Below are 17,477 nucleotides of genomic sequence, written 5' to 3'. Positions count from 1 at the left end.
GACAACAACAACAAAGGTGGGAGATCATATAAAAAGGCCTGCGGTGAAGCTGGTACCCCCTTGTCTTTGGAAATATTAAAATACCACTGCTGTATGTTGTATCGTAAATATTTTCATTTGTGCTGTAAAGGCTTTTAAGTAAGGCTGCAACGATCGACTATTTTGACAGCCGACTAGTCATAGACTATCTTAACGATTAGTTGACTTATTGGATTATGAGGCGTACACTGGGGTTGCGCGGTATAGACAATATACAATATATATGATTTGACCGATGATAGCCCTTTTAATACTATCGCGGTATCGTGATAATGCATGTTGATGACACATTTTAGCTGTCCTCCAAATTTGACAGCAGCAAGCGCTTGAAGGCGTTTCCAACGCAATGTAGCGTGATTGCTAATGAGTTAGTGGCTCATGTCCCACCTCCACTGAGGTTGCAAATAAACCATGTTTCTTACAAGAGTCAATATCACTTGAGCACCAGAGGACACGGAGTAGCTGAACTTGCTCACTACAAACCTTAGGAGGATACAAAAATGCATAGCTAACAACTAAGCGAGAGCTAGTTTAAACAGGGGTGGGTGAAATTATACAATTTGCAACAGTAACCGTTCCAGGTCGGAAAATTATAGAATAATTGATGCATCACAATTGGAACGTTGAAGATTCTGAATCAATGGATGCATTTCCAAATATTGATTCATTATGTATGTTAAATTAAGTAATATAGATGGTTTGGTGCGGTAAGACATGGAGGAAGGAGGAGAAGACAAGCTATGCTAGCCGCGGCGCTAAGCCAGCATAGAGATGTGAAGTAGTGAAACAAGAAAATAATAAATGCTTTGTACACTTCAACAGAAGTATAACTGGAACCACGTGACAGCAGGTAGTAGTAACCAGCTAAGAAGAGGAAATTATTAAATAGATAAGTCAGGAGCAGAAAAAATCTATACACACAGTACGACAACACGTCTGTCAGCCATAGCTAAATGGTAGACAGTAGATACGACACATCTTTTTGAGCTGCAAGTTTATGACGACTGCGGGCCAAATGTCTGGCTATTCTCTGCTTTTAGAAGGCACAAAAAAGAAAACAGAATGCCCGCTTGCCAAGTAAAAAAGTTTATTTATTTTATCACTTAGCAGGCAACTGCAGTCTTCAGAGGAGGAGCCTTTTGTATGTGTTATTAATTAAATATAATACATTTATAGTAGAAGTTTGCATGTTCTCCCTGTGACTGTGTGGGTTCCCTCCGGACACCCCGGCTTCCTCCCACCGCCAAAGACATGCACCTGGGCATAGGTTGATTGGCAACACTAAATTGGCCCTAGTGTGTGAATGTGAGTGTGAATGTTGTCAGTCTATCTGTGTTGGCCCTGCGATGAGGTGGCGACTTGTCCAGGGTGAACCTCGCCTTCCGCCCGAATGCAGCTGGGATAGAGTCCAGCACCCCCGCAACCCCAAGAGGGACAAGCGGTAGAAAATGGATGGATGGATGGACATTTATAGTATTTAATACTTTAATACAATATATTAATAGTAAACAATGATACACCATTTAATAATTAAAGATTCATAAATAATCGATTTACAATCAAATCTTAGGCCCTGAATCGCAATCGAATCGAACCACTTGGTATTGAAATGATTAATACCCAAATTTGTATTATCTTCAATAAGTACAAGCTAACTGTTTACTCGAGGAGAGTCAGAGGGCCATTTGACGGCGACAAATTTTATTATCGATTTTTGCAGATATTGTGTGTCTAAATCTCATCAGATTGATCTTAAACGTTTGTGCAATTAAAAAATATTTTTCATGCATCCAAATCTTTGCAAACGAACATTTGTACGGCACAAACCAGTACAAACGTTTGAGACAAGTTTGGAGAGATTTGGTCAGGAGAGGTGGCTGATCATGCCATGCCTATGAATAATAAAACAGTAAAAGCATTAAAACTACAATAGCACAAATGTATTTTTAACAACACAAACCAGAACACACATCCCACGGACATGTGGGACAATTTTGGAGAGATTTGGACGAGGAGGGTAAGTGCTGGTGACATCGTGTTTGAGTAATAAAACAGTAAAAGCAATAAAGGGGCCCTATTATGCAAAACAAACTTCTTCTTTTTTTTTTCCTGTTGGCACCTGTTTTTTTTATGTATTTGTGATAACCTATTCCCCTTGCCCCTTTAACTTGTAAAACAGCACAATTTTAACATGCAACATGGCTTTTAAAAAGAAAAAAAACTTTTGATTTATAAATATTGTATGAAAAGCAATACAATAAAGTTTACTACAAACAGCTACAGTAGTTTTATGAAATAATGTAATAATGTAAAGCATTTACCTTGGAGAGTGGACTGTACAGTATCTCCTTCGAGCTGTCAAACACACCTTAAGCGGCTTCTATCATTTTTTGTGGATACATGTCCAACATTGATATATTATCTTAACGTCCTTGGCTGGCGTTATTTACTCTCTCTGTCCTTGGCTGGAGTTATTTACTCCATTTGCTTCAGTATGGTGCAGACTAGCAGTTCTACACTCAAAACTGCCACGCCTTGGTCAGTCATGTTTTTGATTTGTTTCTTTTTAATTCAATTAATTCTCACTCACCTTCACACTAACTTTCCATTTTGATGGTTAAAGTATTGCTAGTGAGTAAAACCAGATGTTTTGGGCCGATCTTATGGGGTTCATTCTGACAATTGCAACACCAACTATAGGTTTAGGATGCTCTTGACTTAAAAAATGCTGCTCGCAACTTGAAGCATGGCGATTGGCCGAGAGACAGCTTGTATTTCAAAACACTTGGAGAACTCGTAAGTCAAAGTAACACTGTAATACTTTTTGGCCTCTTGTCTAGTTTTGTCTTTTGAAAACTCCAGCCAAAGAAAGTGGAGAGTTTTAAAAACACTGCATTCAGCATTTCTGTGTGGCCGGGTAAAACTGAGCTTTTTGGTTTGTGGTAAAAATGTGTGACATAATCTTATGTTTTTAAACCATATTAAATAGAACATCAGAGGCGCAGTCAAGGCGTTGAGGGGATCCGGTTTGGTGGCTGCAGGATTAGGTCTCTGCTTTTTGCAGATGATTTGGTCCTGATGGCTTCATCTGGCCAGGATCTTCAGCTCTCACTGGATCGGTTCGCAGCTGAGTGTGAAGCGACTGGGATGAGAATCAGCACCTCCAAGTCCGAGTCCATGGTTCTCGCCCGGAAAAGGGTGGAGTGCCATCTCCGGGTTGGGGAGGAGATCTTGCCTCAAGTGGAGGAGTTCAAGTACCTCGGAGTCTTGTTCACGAGTGAGGGAAGAGTGGATCGTGAGATCGACAGGCGGATCGGTGCGGCGTCTTCAGTAATGCGGACGCTGTATCGATCCGTTGTGGTGAAGAAGGAGCTGAGCCGGAAGGCAAAGCTCTCAATTTACCGGTCGATCTACGTTCCCATCCTCACCTATGGTCATGAGCTTTGGGTTATGACCGAAAGGACAAGATCACGGGTACAAGCGGCCGAAATGAGTTTCCTCCGCCGGGTGGCGGGGCTCTCCCTTAGAGATAGGGTGAGAAGCTCTGTCATCCGGGGGGAGCTCAAAGTAAAGCCGCTGCTCCTCCGCATCGAGAGGAGCCAGATGAGGTGGTTCGGGCATCTGGTCAGGATGCCACCCGAGCGCCTCCCTAAGGAGGTGTTTAGGGCATGTCCGACTGGTAGGAGGCCACGAGGAAGACCCAGGACACGTTGGGAAGACTATGTCTCCCGGCTGGCCTGGGAACGCCTCGGGATCCCCCGGGAGGAGCTGGACGAAGTGGCTGGGGAGAGGGAAGTCTGGGCTTCCCTGCTTAGGCTGCTGCCCCCGCGACCCGACCTCGGATAAGCGGAAGAAGATGGATGGATGGATAAATAGAACATGGATTTATTGACTTACAAGGGTTTTTCATTTTTGTGTAACACCCACGGGAAATTAAAAACATTCATATTATTTCCTGTGCATGAAACAACCACATTTTGAATGAATGAATGATTTAAAAAAAAAAAAAAAAAAAAAAGTAACACTAACTTATCATATGTTGTCCTTTACTTATTGTCAGGACGGATGGCTCCAGAGTGACGTGCCATGGCTTTAACAATCCCCCCAGTGAAACTGAAATGGCTCGAGCACCTCAACAGCTCCTGGATCACAGAGGACAGCGAGTCGATAGCCACACGGGAGGGTGTTTCTGTGCTTTACTCAAAGCTCCTGGCTAACAAAGAAGCTGTGCTGTTACCCCAACAGGTGCTATGTCTTAAGGGTCCTCAGCTGCCAGACTTTGAGCGCGAGTGTCTCTCCAGCGATGAACAGGAACACTACTTGGATGCGCTACTTGGCAGCCAGTTGGCTTTGGCCAAGATGGTCTGTTCTGACTCTCCCTTTTCTGCCGCCCTGCGCAAACGTGTCCTGGTTCTTCAGCGAATCTTCTATGCACTTTCCAACAAGTACCATGATATGGGAAAGGTGAAACAGCAGCAGCACTCTCCAGAGAGTAACTCGGGCTCAACGGATCTGCACTGTGTCAGCGAGCGACCGCGCTCTAGCACCGATGCACTCATTGAGATGGGTGTTCGCACAGGCCTCAGCCTTCTCTTTGCTCTGCTGCGGCAGAGCTGGATGATGCCTCCTCCACCGAGCCCGTGTGGGGTAGCTGGTGGCAACCTGAATTTGTGTAATGATGTCATTCGCACAGCCATTGATGTAGTTACTTCCCTGCCACCCCTCTCTCTGGCAAATGAGAGCAAGATTCCACCAATGGGCCTGGACTGTTTGGCCCAGGTCACCACTTTTCTGAAGGGCGTCACAATGCCAAATTCAGGGGCAGATATCTTAGGGCGACGACTTGCCTCAGAGTTACTGCTAGGACTCGCCTCCCAGAGGGGCTCCCTTCGCTACTTGCTTGAGTGGATTGAGATGGCGCTGGCAGCATCGGCTGTGGTCAGTGCAATGGAGCAGAATAAGGCACTACAAAGTCAGGAGGGCCTCATTGGTTATGATTGTTTTATGAACATCCTCCTACAGATGAGACGCTCACTGGTAAGTAAATAGTATTTGTGGTGTGGGCCTAGGGGGGATGTTTTATTGACATGTGATTTCTACACAATAGACATAACATCCCTATAATGTATCAGAATATCAAAAAAAGAACAAAACAAAACTTAGTGCAGCTATTAAATGTACCGTTCTGTGTGATATACATTCACAACCCTAAAAGAAATAATTAATTGAGATAACTGCTTGATATCTTCATTGTGTTTGCTGAGTCTCACTTGTTGCTTCTTCCCTAGCAGTCTCTACTACATCTTATTGGCTGCTGTCCTCTTATCCTACATGTCCCTGATGACCTGCTGCTATATCTTTCTCATTACCCTTTCTTACTGCCTGAGGCAATAGTTGAAATTTGTGCTGTGAGATATGGAAAAAAATCTATAGTCCAATATAGGACATTTTATATTGGTATAATATAAATATCACAATGTCGTATTTTTTCTAAAAGGGGACCTATGATGATTTTGTGTTCTACATTTAAGACACTTTGTTGTGGTCAAAATCAGGGGTTCTTAACCTTTTTGATCTTGTGGCCCAACTGTTCAAATAGTGAGGTGTCCGGGGACCATTCAAATTATTAACACTGAATTACTCATGATTTTAATCGTATCCAATAATGATATGTCAAACTTTATTAAACCTTGTGTTAACAAATCTTATAAACCTTAGGCTAAGGTCAGGCTGATTAAACAAATAAGTATTAACCAAATATACTGCATAAGAAGCGAATCATAAATAACTGACGAAAAATAAATATACAATTAAGTTGTGCTAAAATAAATCAACTACCGGTAGGTTAATAATGAAAACGTTTCCCAACTAAACTGTCAAGACAATTGAAAGTGCAAATGAAAATACAGCTTCACCACTTGAGTCATAATTTTAGCACTTAAGGAACTTCTCTATGACTTATGCTCCAGACTTGTTTGTTATATAGAGTGTCTGAGCACTTAAACAACAGGCGCCATGACTGCTACCAATGACGTGAGAAGTTGTGCCTGAATGCATACAATTGCTGTCGTTTTGATGTTAGTTTTTCTGACGAAATAAACAAAAATAATATGTCTATATACAGTTCTAATTATACGCCAACTGATAAACTTACAATAAAACATGCTTTTACTTTGTGAAAGTATAATTTTGCGGCCATATTTGAAGCCCTCTGTGCCACATTCCCAGAATAAACATAAAAAAAATACACAGAATGACGAAAAAATAACTTATTACCCTCAGTTTTCCAAATTCTTCATTAGCTTTGGACCAACAATCATGGAGAAATTATGACTTGCGTGTGGAGTATGTCAACTGTGATGGCTGCCTCCTATGTATTTTTAATCACTATATATACATTGAACAAATATATAAACGCAACACTTTTGTTTTTGTTTCCATTTTTCACAAGTTGAATACAAAGATCTAAAACTTTTCCTCTACAAAAAACACCTATTCCCCTCAAATATTGTTCTCGAATTTGTCAAAATCTGTGTTAGTGAGCATTTTTTCTTTGCCAAGATAATCCATCCCATCTCGCAGGTGTGGCATATTAAGATGCTGAGTAAACCGCATGATTATTGTACAGGTGTGCCTTAGGTTGCCCACAATAAAAGGCCACTTTGAAGTGCACAGTTTTGCCCAGTTGATAGTAGTCACGCAAGTGCTTTTTGACTAATCATTTAGGAGATCGCCTGAAGCTGAGTTGGCTATACTCCTCTATAAACGGCGTGGCGCAGTGTAAGAGTGGCCGTGCGCAACCCGAGGGTCACTGGTTCAATCCCCGCCTAGTACCAACCTCGTCATGTCCGTTGTGTCCTGAGCAAGACACTTCACCCTTGCTCCTGATGGGTGCTGGTTAGCGCCTTGCATGGCAGCTCCCTCCATCAGTGTGTGAATGTGTGTGTGAATGGGTAAACGTGGAAGTAGTGTCAAAGCACTTTGAGTACCTTGAAGGTAGAAAAGCGCTATACAAGTACAACCCATTTATCATTTATTTATTTAAACCTCTCTGGTTTGAGATTGTCATTACTGCCACAAGTGGTGGAAAAGTGTATTACAACTGAGTACAGCTGGGGCCCATACGGACCACAGCTGGGAAACAGATATTTTTTGGCGGCCCTCTAAGGGGTTCTTGCGGCCCAACGGTAGCAGTGCCGTCTAGAGGGAGTATTACCAACTAAACAAGAGGCGACATCTTTGCTACCAATGACGTGTGCAGCTTTGCCCTTAAGCATGCAATTCTGACGTTAGTTTTCCTGACGAAATCAACCAAAATAATACGTTCTAAACATACTCTAGCTAATAAACGTACACTAAAACATGCTTTTATTGCATGAATGTATAATTTTGGAGCAATTTAGTGGCCATATTTGATGCACTGAGCCGCTACATTCATGCAGTGTTAAGTCACCAGCTGGCTCTCTAATATGTCCCGCCAGCGCAATCAGAAAATACACAGCAACCAAAAATAAACATATTACCCTCATTTTGCCAACATTTTCATCAGCTTTAACACGACTGGTGAATGACAAACAAAACTAACAGGCACTCGGCATCTAAAAAAGCCCCCAAGCAGCACACAACACGACATATTTACACGGCGAAAAACTCTTCAAATAAAAGAAATGTCTAGTGGGGAAGTGCAGTACAGCATAAGGCCATGGCGCTCTGAAGTCACGATTATGCCTTTTGACCAATAATTGAGGAAACCGCCTGAAACCGAGTTGCCCAAACTCTTCATACACGGCTCTGAACAATGGTTAAGAAACATTGGTCTAGATCAGGGGTCGGCAACCCGCGGCTCCGGAGCCGCATGCGGCTCTTTGATCACTCTGATGCGGCTCAGCTGCATACTTGCCGACCCCCCCGATTTTCCCGAGAGACTTCCGGATTTCAGTGCCTCTCGCAGAAAACTCCCGGGAGTAATAATTTCTGATTTCCACCCTTACAATAATAATAAGGGCGTGCAATGATGGTACAGCATTTAGCGCCCTCTACAAACTGTATAAACAGCATGCCAGCCCAGCCTCTTGTTTTATGCATCTTCTGCTTGCACACGTAAGTGACAGCAAGGCATACTTGGTCAACAGCCACACAGGTTACATTGACGGTGGCCATATAAAACAACTTTAACACTCTTACTAATAATGCGCCACACCGGAAGAGTTTGGGCTGCATGAGATTCTGGGTATTTGTTCTGTTGTGTTACGGTGCAGATGTTCTCCCGAAATGTGTTTGTCATTCTTGTTTGGTGTGGGTTCACAGTGTGGCGCATTATTAGTAAGAGTGTTAAAGTTGTTTTATATGGCCACCGTCAGTGTAACCTGTGTGGTTGTTGACCAAGTATGCCTTGCTGTCACTTACGTGAGCAAGCAGAAGCCCCATATAACGTGTGGCTGGGCCGGCACGCTGGTCGTAATGGGCGCTAAATGCTGTACCATCACGGCAATAGTTGCCTTGAAAAATCATAGTCTGCTGGAAAAATCGGGAAGGTTGACAAGTGTGACGCTCTCAAGCGCCATTCATATAAAACCCGCGGACCGCACTAACATTCAAGTTTCATAAAAAGGTGTGGGCCGCGTGTCTGAGATCCTTGGTTTATACATAGCACAAAGCAAGAAAAAACTTTCTATGCAGTGTTATTTCATTTTAAATTTCAAAAGATTTTTGTGGCTCCCATTGTTTTCTTTAATTTGTGAAACTGGTCAAAATGGCTCTTTGACTGGTAAAGGTTGCCGACCCCTGGTCTAGATAAAATGTATTGGACATGCTTTGATATACATTTTGCTCCACAGTCACTTTCATAACCTGATTTTTGAGTCTGTCTGCAAGATGTTCTGTTGTGGAGGTGTTCACAGATTGCAAATAAAAACCATGCTTGCACTCCAAAAGTAACATAATTGATCGTTTGAAAATGTACACTGTTTAAATATATATATATATATCTTGAAGTTGTCATCGCAATTTTTTTTCCTCAAACACAGTCAAAATTAAACTTCATAAGCATTATGTAGACTCAGCCGGTCACAACATTAAGGTACACCTGCACACTCAGTTTGTTTCAGAGAGTGAATAAAACTGTTTGTAGCAGCATGTATGTCACTGCATGTCACATGTCGCCGTTATTATGCGGGAGGTTCTCCACTCACACAAAATGAATGCTAATTTCTTGTATTTTTTGTCCATTTACTCATGAAAACATATATTTTATATATAAAAAAAGACAAGTTAAAAAGGGACAATTTTAAAAAAACAATACAAAATATTTTTGGGCTAGCCCTTTTCAACATACTTAGGATTATGTGTACACCAGTGATGTGCGGTGAGGTTCATGGCTGGTGAGGCATTGACTTCATCACAGTCAGATTTACAACCTTATGAACCCTAAAGAGTATCTTATTCACCATTTGATTGGCAGCAGTTAACGGGTTATGTTTAAAAGCTCATACCAGCATTCTTCCCTGCTTGGCACTCAGCATCAAGGGTTGGAATTGGGGGTTAAATCACCAAAAATGATTCCCGGGCGCGGCGCTGCTGCTGCCCACTGCTCCCCTCACCTCCCAGGGGATGATCAAGGGGATGGGTCAAATGCAGAGGACAAATTTCACCACACCTAGTGTGTGTGTGACAATCATTGGTACTTTAACTTAACTTTAACTTAACACATACAAACTGTAGCACACAAAAAAGCACATTTAATAAAAAAAACAGCGTTATTATGGTCTTACCTTTACTTATAAATGAAGTCCATGCGCAGCTCCTTTTGAACAAAAGAATCGATAACTTGTTTATAGAAGTCTTCCTTATCTTTCTTCAGTTTTAAAAGTCTCTCTGACTCGATGGAGATCTTCCTTTAAGTATTACCTCCTGCTTCGATTGAAAGTCCAGTTTAGAAAACTGTTTTATTTTAGATATGTAATGCTCCATGTTAAACGTCCAGGCAAGAGGAAAAAATAAACGATCGCTGCTAACTGTTGCTGCTTGTTGTCACTTCTTCTGCAGCCCAGTAGTCGCAAGAATGATCTCTGGGATCACTACCGCCCTCTACCACCAGGAGGCGGGATTACTGCGAGCCTCACACAGTGCGTCTTCGTAGCAGTTTTATGATTGCTCAGCACAAGAAATACGTTACACACATACAGTTGTTGACAAAATACACACTACATTATATACCTCAGCTAACTAAACTATGGAAATGTATAATATAATTCATATAGCAATACGGTCTCACTGCACAGCAGGCCAGCAGTTAGCCGAGTCATTGCGCAATCCATGGTGAGGCTCAACTCAGTGACGTGCCTCAACTGGCTGGTGACTCACTGCAAGTCTCTTCTCAGTATTTGAACAGCAAATGTGAAAATTCAGCGATTTTGAATACAAATAATCTAAAACTGGTGAAGTTAAATGGAAAATAACTTTATAGTATAATCACTGGATACTAGAGATGAGCGGATAGGCAAATATTTCATCCGCAACCGCATCAGAAAGTCGTCAACCATCCGCAATCCACCCGATCTAACATTTGATCAGAACTGCATCCGCCCGCTATCCGCCCGGTATATCTAATATAGACGATGCAAGGCATTAGTGAGGCACCTGCCAACTACTCCGGTTTTCCCGTAATTCGTACGGTTTTCATCAACCTATTCCGGGTTACGGGTGCAGTGATAAAAAATACGTTTTTTCTTTAATTAAAAAAAAAAAGGGTGAAAACTACGCGAATTGCACCTTGTGCAGACAAGATTTTTCGATCGGACACGGAGGAATTAGCGATGTAAAAGACCACTTTGGGACAAAAAAACACAAGTCTAATGCCGTTGCTAGCGATACAAGTGGAAAACTTTCAACGTTTTTCGTCGCCCAAACAGATTCTTTGGATGTGATAAATGCCGAAGTTTTATTTACGGAGGCAATAATTGAGCATGGACTTCCAATCGCACTGGCTTATCACATGGGACAGTTACATGTTTGTAATGCAACCTTTAAAAATCATTACGCGGTGATCGCGGTCCCAAAAATAAACTTTTCTTGCATGATAATGTCCAGAAAAATTCGCTTTATATTACTATAGAGTCCTTTTAACGAATGAGTTTGATGGTTTATCACAAACCTTAAATGAAAGAAGTCCTTTCTTCTCCTGCACCTGCATGCACTTTGGCCTTGCTTCCTGTGTGGTGCGCAATCCTGTCGGCTGTATTTCACAGCACGACATACTGTTAAAAGTGTTTATACTATTTATGCTTTCAAGTCCAAGTTGAAGAAATCTTGTTAAATGTTGACAGCATAACTACCAAAATACAGAAGTATGTCCTTAATATTTTTGCAGTGCTATTTCTGTTGAAAAGTTAAAATGATTACATTAGAGATGTGATGTGCCACTTTTCAAAGTGTCTGATGGCTTAAATTAATTTTCATTAATTTTTCATATTTTGAATTCTTTTGAAAGGCTTACAAAAAAACTACATTTGAATTGTAATTCCATGCTATTGACAGGACTATTAATTTTAATGAAGTTAGCTTACCATGTTTACAGTATGATAATTGTGATAGAAATGTGAATTTCGGGGGGTGGCGGGCAGGTATGCTGCTTACCTGCTGCGCGTGACGCCGGCCGCGGCGAAGGCGGACGAGGCGGGGTGTCGGTGCGGTGGGCGCGGTAGTGACCCTGGACATGCGTCGGGCCCTTCTCGCGGATCGCCTCAGCTACGGCTCCCGGTGGGGCCCTCTCGGGGGAAGGGGCCTCGGTCCCGGACACCGGCGAGGCGTCCCTTCTCCGCTCCGTAAAAGTGTCCATCTCTTTTCTTTTTTTTTCTTCTGTTGTGGCATATGCAGCAGGTGCCTGCTCGTTTTTCGTATGTGGGTAACAACATTTAACTATGTGTATATATTTCCGAATTGGTTTAACTGCCACCCGCAAAAAAAAAAAAAAAATCTAATTGATCCGCCCGACCCGACCCGCACGCGGATAAAATCTTATTTTTTTAAATTTCATCCGCCCGATCCGCGGATAATCCGCGGACTCCGCGGTTGTGCCCGCAAACCGCGCATCTCTACTGGATACATATAACAATTTAATTTTTTTTTTTTCTTTTTACATTTTTTTTCTTTCCATGATGGCACGTGAGGCCCCGCCTCCCCTGACTGCACGTCACTGGTGTACACACATGAATTTAGAGATGGCGTGTGTCATTTCTTGGTTTCTAAGGGACTTCTTGTCATAGACAGTGTGATTGGACAGCAACTTTGGCACGTCAGGCACGTTTAATGTGTTTCTTTTCATCACATTGTAGTTTTGAGATAATGTTAGTACTAGTCACATTTTAACGCTGTCTCAGTATTGTTCTTCATGTCACGTCTGCAAGTGAAAGAAAAATTTTGATTTTTTTTGGTTTAGCTTCCATTGTTACCTCAAACTTTCTCTGCGACAGCACATGACATCCATGCCCTTGCTGGCTCTCGCACACATGAACGTATCAGCGCCATTAAGTTCTTTCAGTTGACATTGAGCAGCAGCAATGCTGCAGTTACATTATCCGCAACCCATACGTTAAAATTACGATATGAATTGTAGGGATTGATATCATACGCTAAACATTTTTATGTCTCACTACGATATATATCGTAATATCGCACAATACTATGTTGAAGACTGAAAATATTGGAGGCAAATTAATTTCTCTTTTTTTGTGTTCCCTAAATGTGGAGACCATTTTGTAATGCCTCCTGTTGGCCAAACTCTTCAGGACAATGCCTTTTCAGTTGCTGAAAATGTTTCCTAATGGCCATCTGTGTGAATGAGTGAACATTAAATTTAGGTCAATAATTAACGAACATTAAAAACGTGTGAGCAAAACAGCTCAATGTACAGCATCAACCATAGCAGCTCAACACGCCTAAAGGGGTTAGCATGTAGGCTAACACTATTAACAGTGTGACTTAATGGTTTTGCACACCTTGAGGTTCCAGCTATGTTAATATATAGACAGAGCTGTTCAGACCATCGCTTGTTTGTCCACATACTTTTATCAAGAAGTGCTTATGATATCATCACATACAGTACCTTGTTCTATGAAACCCTGCTACACCTTGTTATTCTCTGGCACATCTACAGTGTGTTTAAGGCTGGTATACACTTAAAACAGGGCAGAAAAGTTGCATATGGTTGTCATTGTTGTTGAGAACATACAACAAAATTAGCAGCTCCGTTAGATAAAAGTATGAAATATGAAAACCAAAGAATCAAAACAAACGTATCCAAAAATGAAGGAAAGCAATGTCAACAATCAAATGCCCATCCATCCATCTTCTTCCGCTTATCCGAGGTCGGGTCGCGGGGGCAGCAGCCTAAGCAGGGAAGCCCAGACTTCCCTCTCCCCAGCCACTTCGTCCAGCTCCTCCCGGGGGATCCCGAGGCGTTCCCAGGCCAGCCGGGAGACATAGTCTTCCCAGCGTGTCCTGGGTCTTCCCCGTGGCCTCCTACCGGTCGGACGTGCCCTAAACACCTCCCGAGGGAGGCGATCGGGTGGCATCCTGACCAGATGCCCGAACCACCTCATCTGGCTCCTCTCGATGTGGAGGAGCAGCGGCTTTACTTTGAGCTCCCCCCGGATGACAGAGCTTCTCACCCTATCTCTAAGGGAGAGCCCTGCCACCCGGCGGAGGAAACTCATTTCGGCCGCTTGTACCCGTGATCTTGTCCTTTCGGTCATAACCCAAAGCTCATGACCATAGGTGAGGATGGGAACGTAGATCGACCGGTAAATTGAGAGCTTTGCCTTCCGGCTCAGCTCCTTCTTCACCACAACGGATCGATACAGCGTCCGCATTACTGAAGATGCCGCACCGATCCGCCTGTCGATCTCACGATCCACTCTTCCCTCACTCGTGAACAAGACTCCGAGGTACTTGAACTCCTCCACTTGGGGCAGGGTCTCCTCCCCAACCCGAAGATGGCATTCCACCCTTTTCCGGGCGAGAACCATGGACTCGGACTTGGAGGTGCTGATTCTCATCCCAGTCGCTTCACACTCGGCTGCGAACCGATCCAGCGAGAGCTGAAGATCCTGGCCAGATGAAGCCATCAGGACCACATCATCTGCAAAAAGCAGAGACCTAATCCTGCAGCCACCAAACCAGATCCCCTCAACGCCTTGACTGCGCCTAGAAATTCTGTCCATAAAAGTTATGAACAGAATCGGTGACAAAGGGCAGCCTTGGCGGAGTCCAACCCTCACTGGAAACGTGTCCGACTTACTGCCGGCAATGCGGACCAAGCTCTGACACTGATCATACAGGGAGCGGACCGCCAAAATCAGACAGTCCGATACCCCATACTCTCTGAGCACTCCCCACAGGACTTCCCGAGGGACACGGTCGAATGCCTTCTCCAAGTCCACAAAACACATGTAGACTGGTTGGGCAAACTCCCATGCACCCTCAAGGACCCTGCCGAGAGTATAGAGCTGGTCCACAGTTCCACGACCAGGACGAAAACCACACTGTTCCTCCTGAATCCGAGGTTCGACTATCCGGCGTAGCCTCCTCTCTAGTACACCTGAATAGACCTTACCGGGAAGGCTGAGGAGTGTGATCCCACGATAGTTAGAACACACCCTCCGGTTCCCCTTCTTAAAGAGAGGAACCACCACCCCGGTCTGCCAATCCAGAGGTACCGCCCCCGATGTCCACGCGATGCTGCAGAGTCTTGTCAACCAAGACAGCCCCACAGCATCCAGAGCCTTAAGGAACTCCGGGCGGCCCTCATCCACCCCCGGGGCCTTGCCACCGAGGAGCTTTTTAACTACCTCAGCAACCTCAGCCCCAGAAATTGAAGAGCCCACCACAGATGCCCCAGGCACTGCTTCCTCATAGGAAGACGTGTTGGTGGGATTGAGGAGGTCTTCGAAGTATTCCCTCCACTGATCCACAACATCCGCAGTCGAGGTCAGCAGAACACCATCCTCACCATACACGGTGTTGATAGTGCACTGCTTCCCCTTCCTGAGGCGGCGGATGGTGGTCCAGAATCGCTTCGAAGCCGTCCGGAAGTCGTTTTCCATGGCTTCCCCGAACTCCTCCCATGTCCGAGTTTTTGCCTCCGCAACCGCTGAAGCCGCACACCGCTTGGCCTGTCGGTACCTGTCCCCTGCCTCAGGAGTCCTATGAGCCAAAAGAACCCGATAGGACTCCTTCTTCAGCTTGACGGCATCCCTCACCGCCGGTGTCCACCAACGGGTTCTAGGATTACCGCCACGACAGGCATCAACTACCTTGCGGCCACAGCTCCAATCAGCTGCCTCGACAATAGAGATGCGGAACATGGTCCACTCGGACTCAATGTCCAGCACCTCCCTCGTGACATGTTCAAAGTTCTTCTGGAGGTGGGAATTGAAACTCTCTGACAGGAGACTCTGCCAGACGTTCCCAGCAAACCCTCACAATGCGTTTGGGCCTGTCAGGTCTGTCCGGCATCCTCCCCCACCATCGCAGCCAACTCACCACCAGGTGGTGATCGGTTGAAAGCTCCGCCCCTCTCTTCACCCGAGTGTCCAAAACATGAGGCCGCAAATCCGATGACACAACTAGAAAGTCGATCATGGAACTGCGGCCTAGGGTGTCCTGGTGCCAAGTGCACATATGGACACCCTTATGTTCGAACATGGTGTTCATTGTGGACAATCTGTGACGGGCACAAAAGTCCAATAACAGGAACACCACTCGGGTTCAGATCCGGGCGGCCATTCTTCCCAATCACGCCTCTCCAGGTTTCACTGTCGCCGCCAACATGAGCATTGAAGTCCCCCAGTAGAACGAGGGAATCACCCGGGGGAGCACTCTCAAGTACTCCCTCGAGCGAATCCAAAAAGGGTGGATACTCTGAGCTGCGGTTTGGCGCGTAAGCGCAAACCACAGTCAGGACCCGTCCCCCCACCCGAAGGCGGAGGGAAACTACCCTCTCGTCCACCGGGTTGAACTCCAACGTGCAGGCTCTGAGCCGGGGGGCAACAAGAATTGCCACCCCAGCCCGTCGCCTCTCATTGCCGGCAACGCCAGAGTGGAAGAGAGTCCAGCCCCTCTCGAGAGAACTGGTTCCAGAGCCCTTGCTGTGCGTCGAAGTGAGTCCGACTATATCTAGCCGGAACTTCTCAACCTCGCGCACTAGCTCAGGCTCCTTCCCCTCCAGCGAGGTGACGTTCCACGTCCCAAGAGCTAGCTTCTGTAGCCGAGGATCGGCCCGCCAAGTGCCCTGCCGTCGGCTGCCGCCCAGCTCACAATGCACCCGACCTCTATGGCCCCTGCTATGGGTGGTGAGCCCATTGGAGGGGGAACCCACGTTGCCTCTTCGGGCTGTGCCCGGCCGGGCCCCATGGGGACAGGCCCGGCCACCAGGCGCTCGCCATCGTGCCCCACCTCTGGGCCTGGCTCCAGAGGGGGGCCCCGGTGACCCGCGTCCGGGCGAGGGAAATCTGGGTCCTTTATTTTTATTCGTCATGGAGGTCTTCGAGCTGCTCTTTGTCTGATCCCTCACTTAGGACCAGTTTGTCTTGGGAGACCCTACCAGGGGGCATAAAGCCCCCGGACAACATAGCTCCTAGGATCATTGGGACACGCAAACTCCTCTACCACGGTAAGGTGGCAGCTCAGAGAGGAGAACAATCAAATGTAGTTTCAAAAATTCCTTAACAACCATTCTTATGTCTGGCTAAAGTTGCAAGTGAAAGTGCAAGCATTAGCTAGTTTTGATTTTGAATTTGTTGTGACAAACACTGATGTAAGTGTTGGTCGGCGAACCTGAGCGGCATTAACATAAACATGGTTCTCTGTATTTCACACATTATAATGCTGTTTTTAATGTATTGTAATCATTTAGTATGGGAGCCTTTAGGCTCAGAGTGAAAATATACTGTAACTTGTGTTGTGTGTTTCAAAGCTTCATATTATCCAAACATTTGATTAAGCTGATTTATTTCAGGGTTCCTCAGCAGATCGCAGCCAATGGAGAGAACCTGCCCGCAACCCTGATGGGCTGTGCTCATTGTATGAGGCAGCCCTCTGTCTTTTTGAAGAAGTAAGACAATTAGCAGCTCTTGCGTTCGTTCACCTATACATTACTGTTAACATTGTTGTATGCACTGCAATATTTTTAAATGTTTTTTGTCAGGTGTGTCGGATGGCGTCAGACTACTCCCGCAGCTGTGTCAGTCCAGACAGCATCCAGACAGGCGAAACGCCTGTAATTTCTGAGACCTGTGAAGTTTATGTGTGGGGAAGTAACAGTAGCCACCAACTTGTGGAGGGTACACAAGAGAAGATCCTGCAGCCCAAGTTGGCCCCCAGCTTTGCAGATGCGCAGACAGTAAGACAAAATATCTGCATGGTGCTTTAAAATAAATAGA

The 17,477-nt window shown here is 44.9% G+C and overlaps 1 protein-coding gene across 10 annotated transcripts in view; it reads left to right on the top strand.

The window, feature by feature from the left end:
• The window catches only part of herc1 (HECT and RLD domain containing E3 ubiquitin protein ligase family member 1), a 192,752-nt gene that overhangs the window by 11,098 nt on the left and 164,177 nt on the right, over positions 1 to 17,477 (top strand). For 9 of the 10 annotated variants that reach the window (XM_061975157.1, XM_061975156.1, XM_061975161.1 and 6 more), the window contains exons 2-4: positions 4,100 to 5,076; positions 17,054 to 17,149; positions 17,243 to 17,437. In XM_061975157.1, the coding sequence (XP_061831141.1) occupies positions 4,126 to 5,076; positions 17,054 to 17,149; positions 17,243 to 17,437 (1,242 nt within the window). In that variant the 5' untranslated portion in view covers positions 4,100 to 4,125. Of the gene's footprint in view, positions 1 to 3,762; positions 5,077 to 17,053; positions 17,150 to 17,242; positions 17,438 to 17,477 lie in introns of those variants that run through there. The other variant, XM_061975152.2, reaches the window with a different exon arrangement.

This window comes from Nerophis lumbriciformis, linkage group LG15, assembly GCF_033978685.3.
Source record: "Nerophis lumbriciformis linkage group LG15, RoL_Nlum_v2.1, whole genome shotgun sequence".
Lineage (NCBI taxonomy): Eukaryota > Metazoa > Chordata > Actinopteri > Syngnathiformes > Syngnathidae > Nerophis > Nerophis lumbriciformis.
The sequence above is the reverse complement of the archived record's forward strand: the minus strand, read 5'-3'. Positions and strand labels throughout refer to the sequence as shown.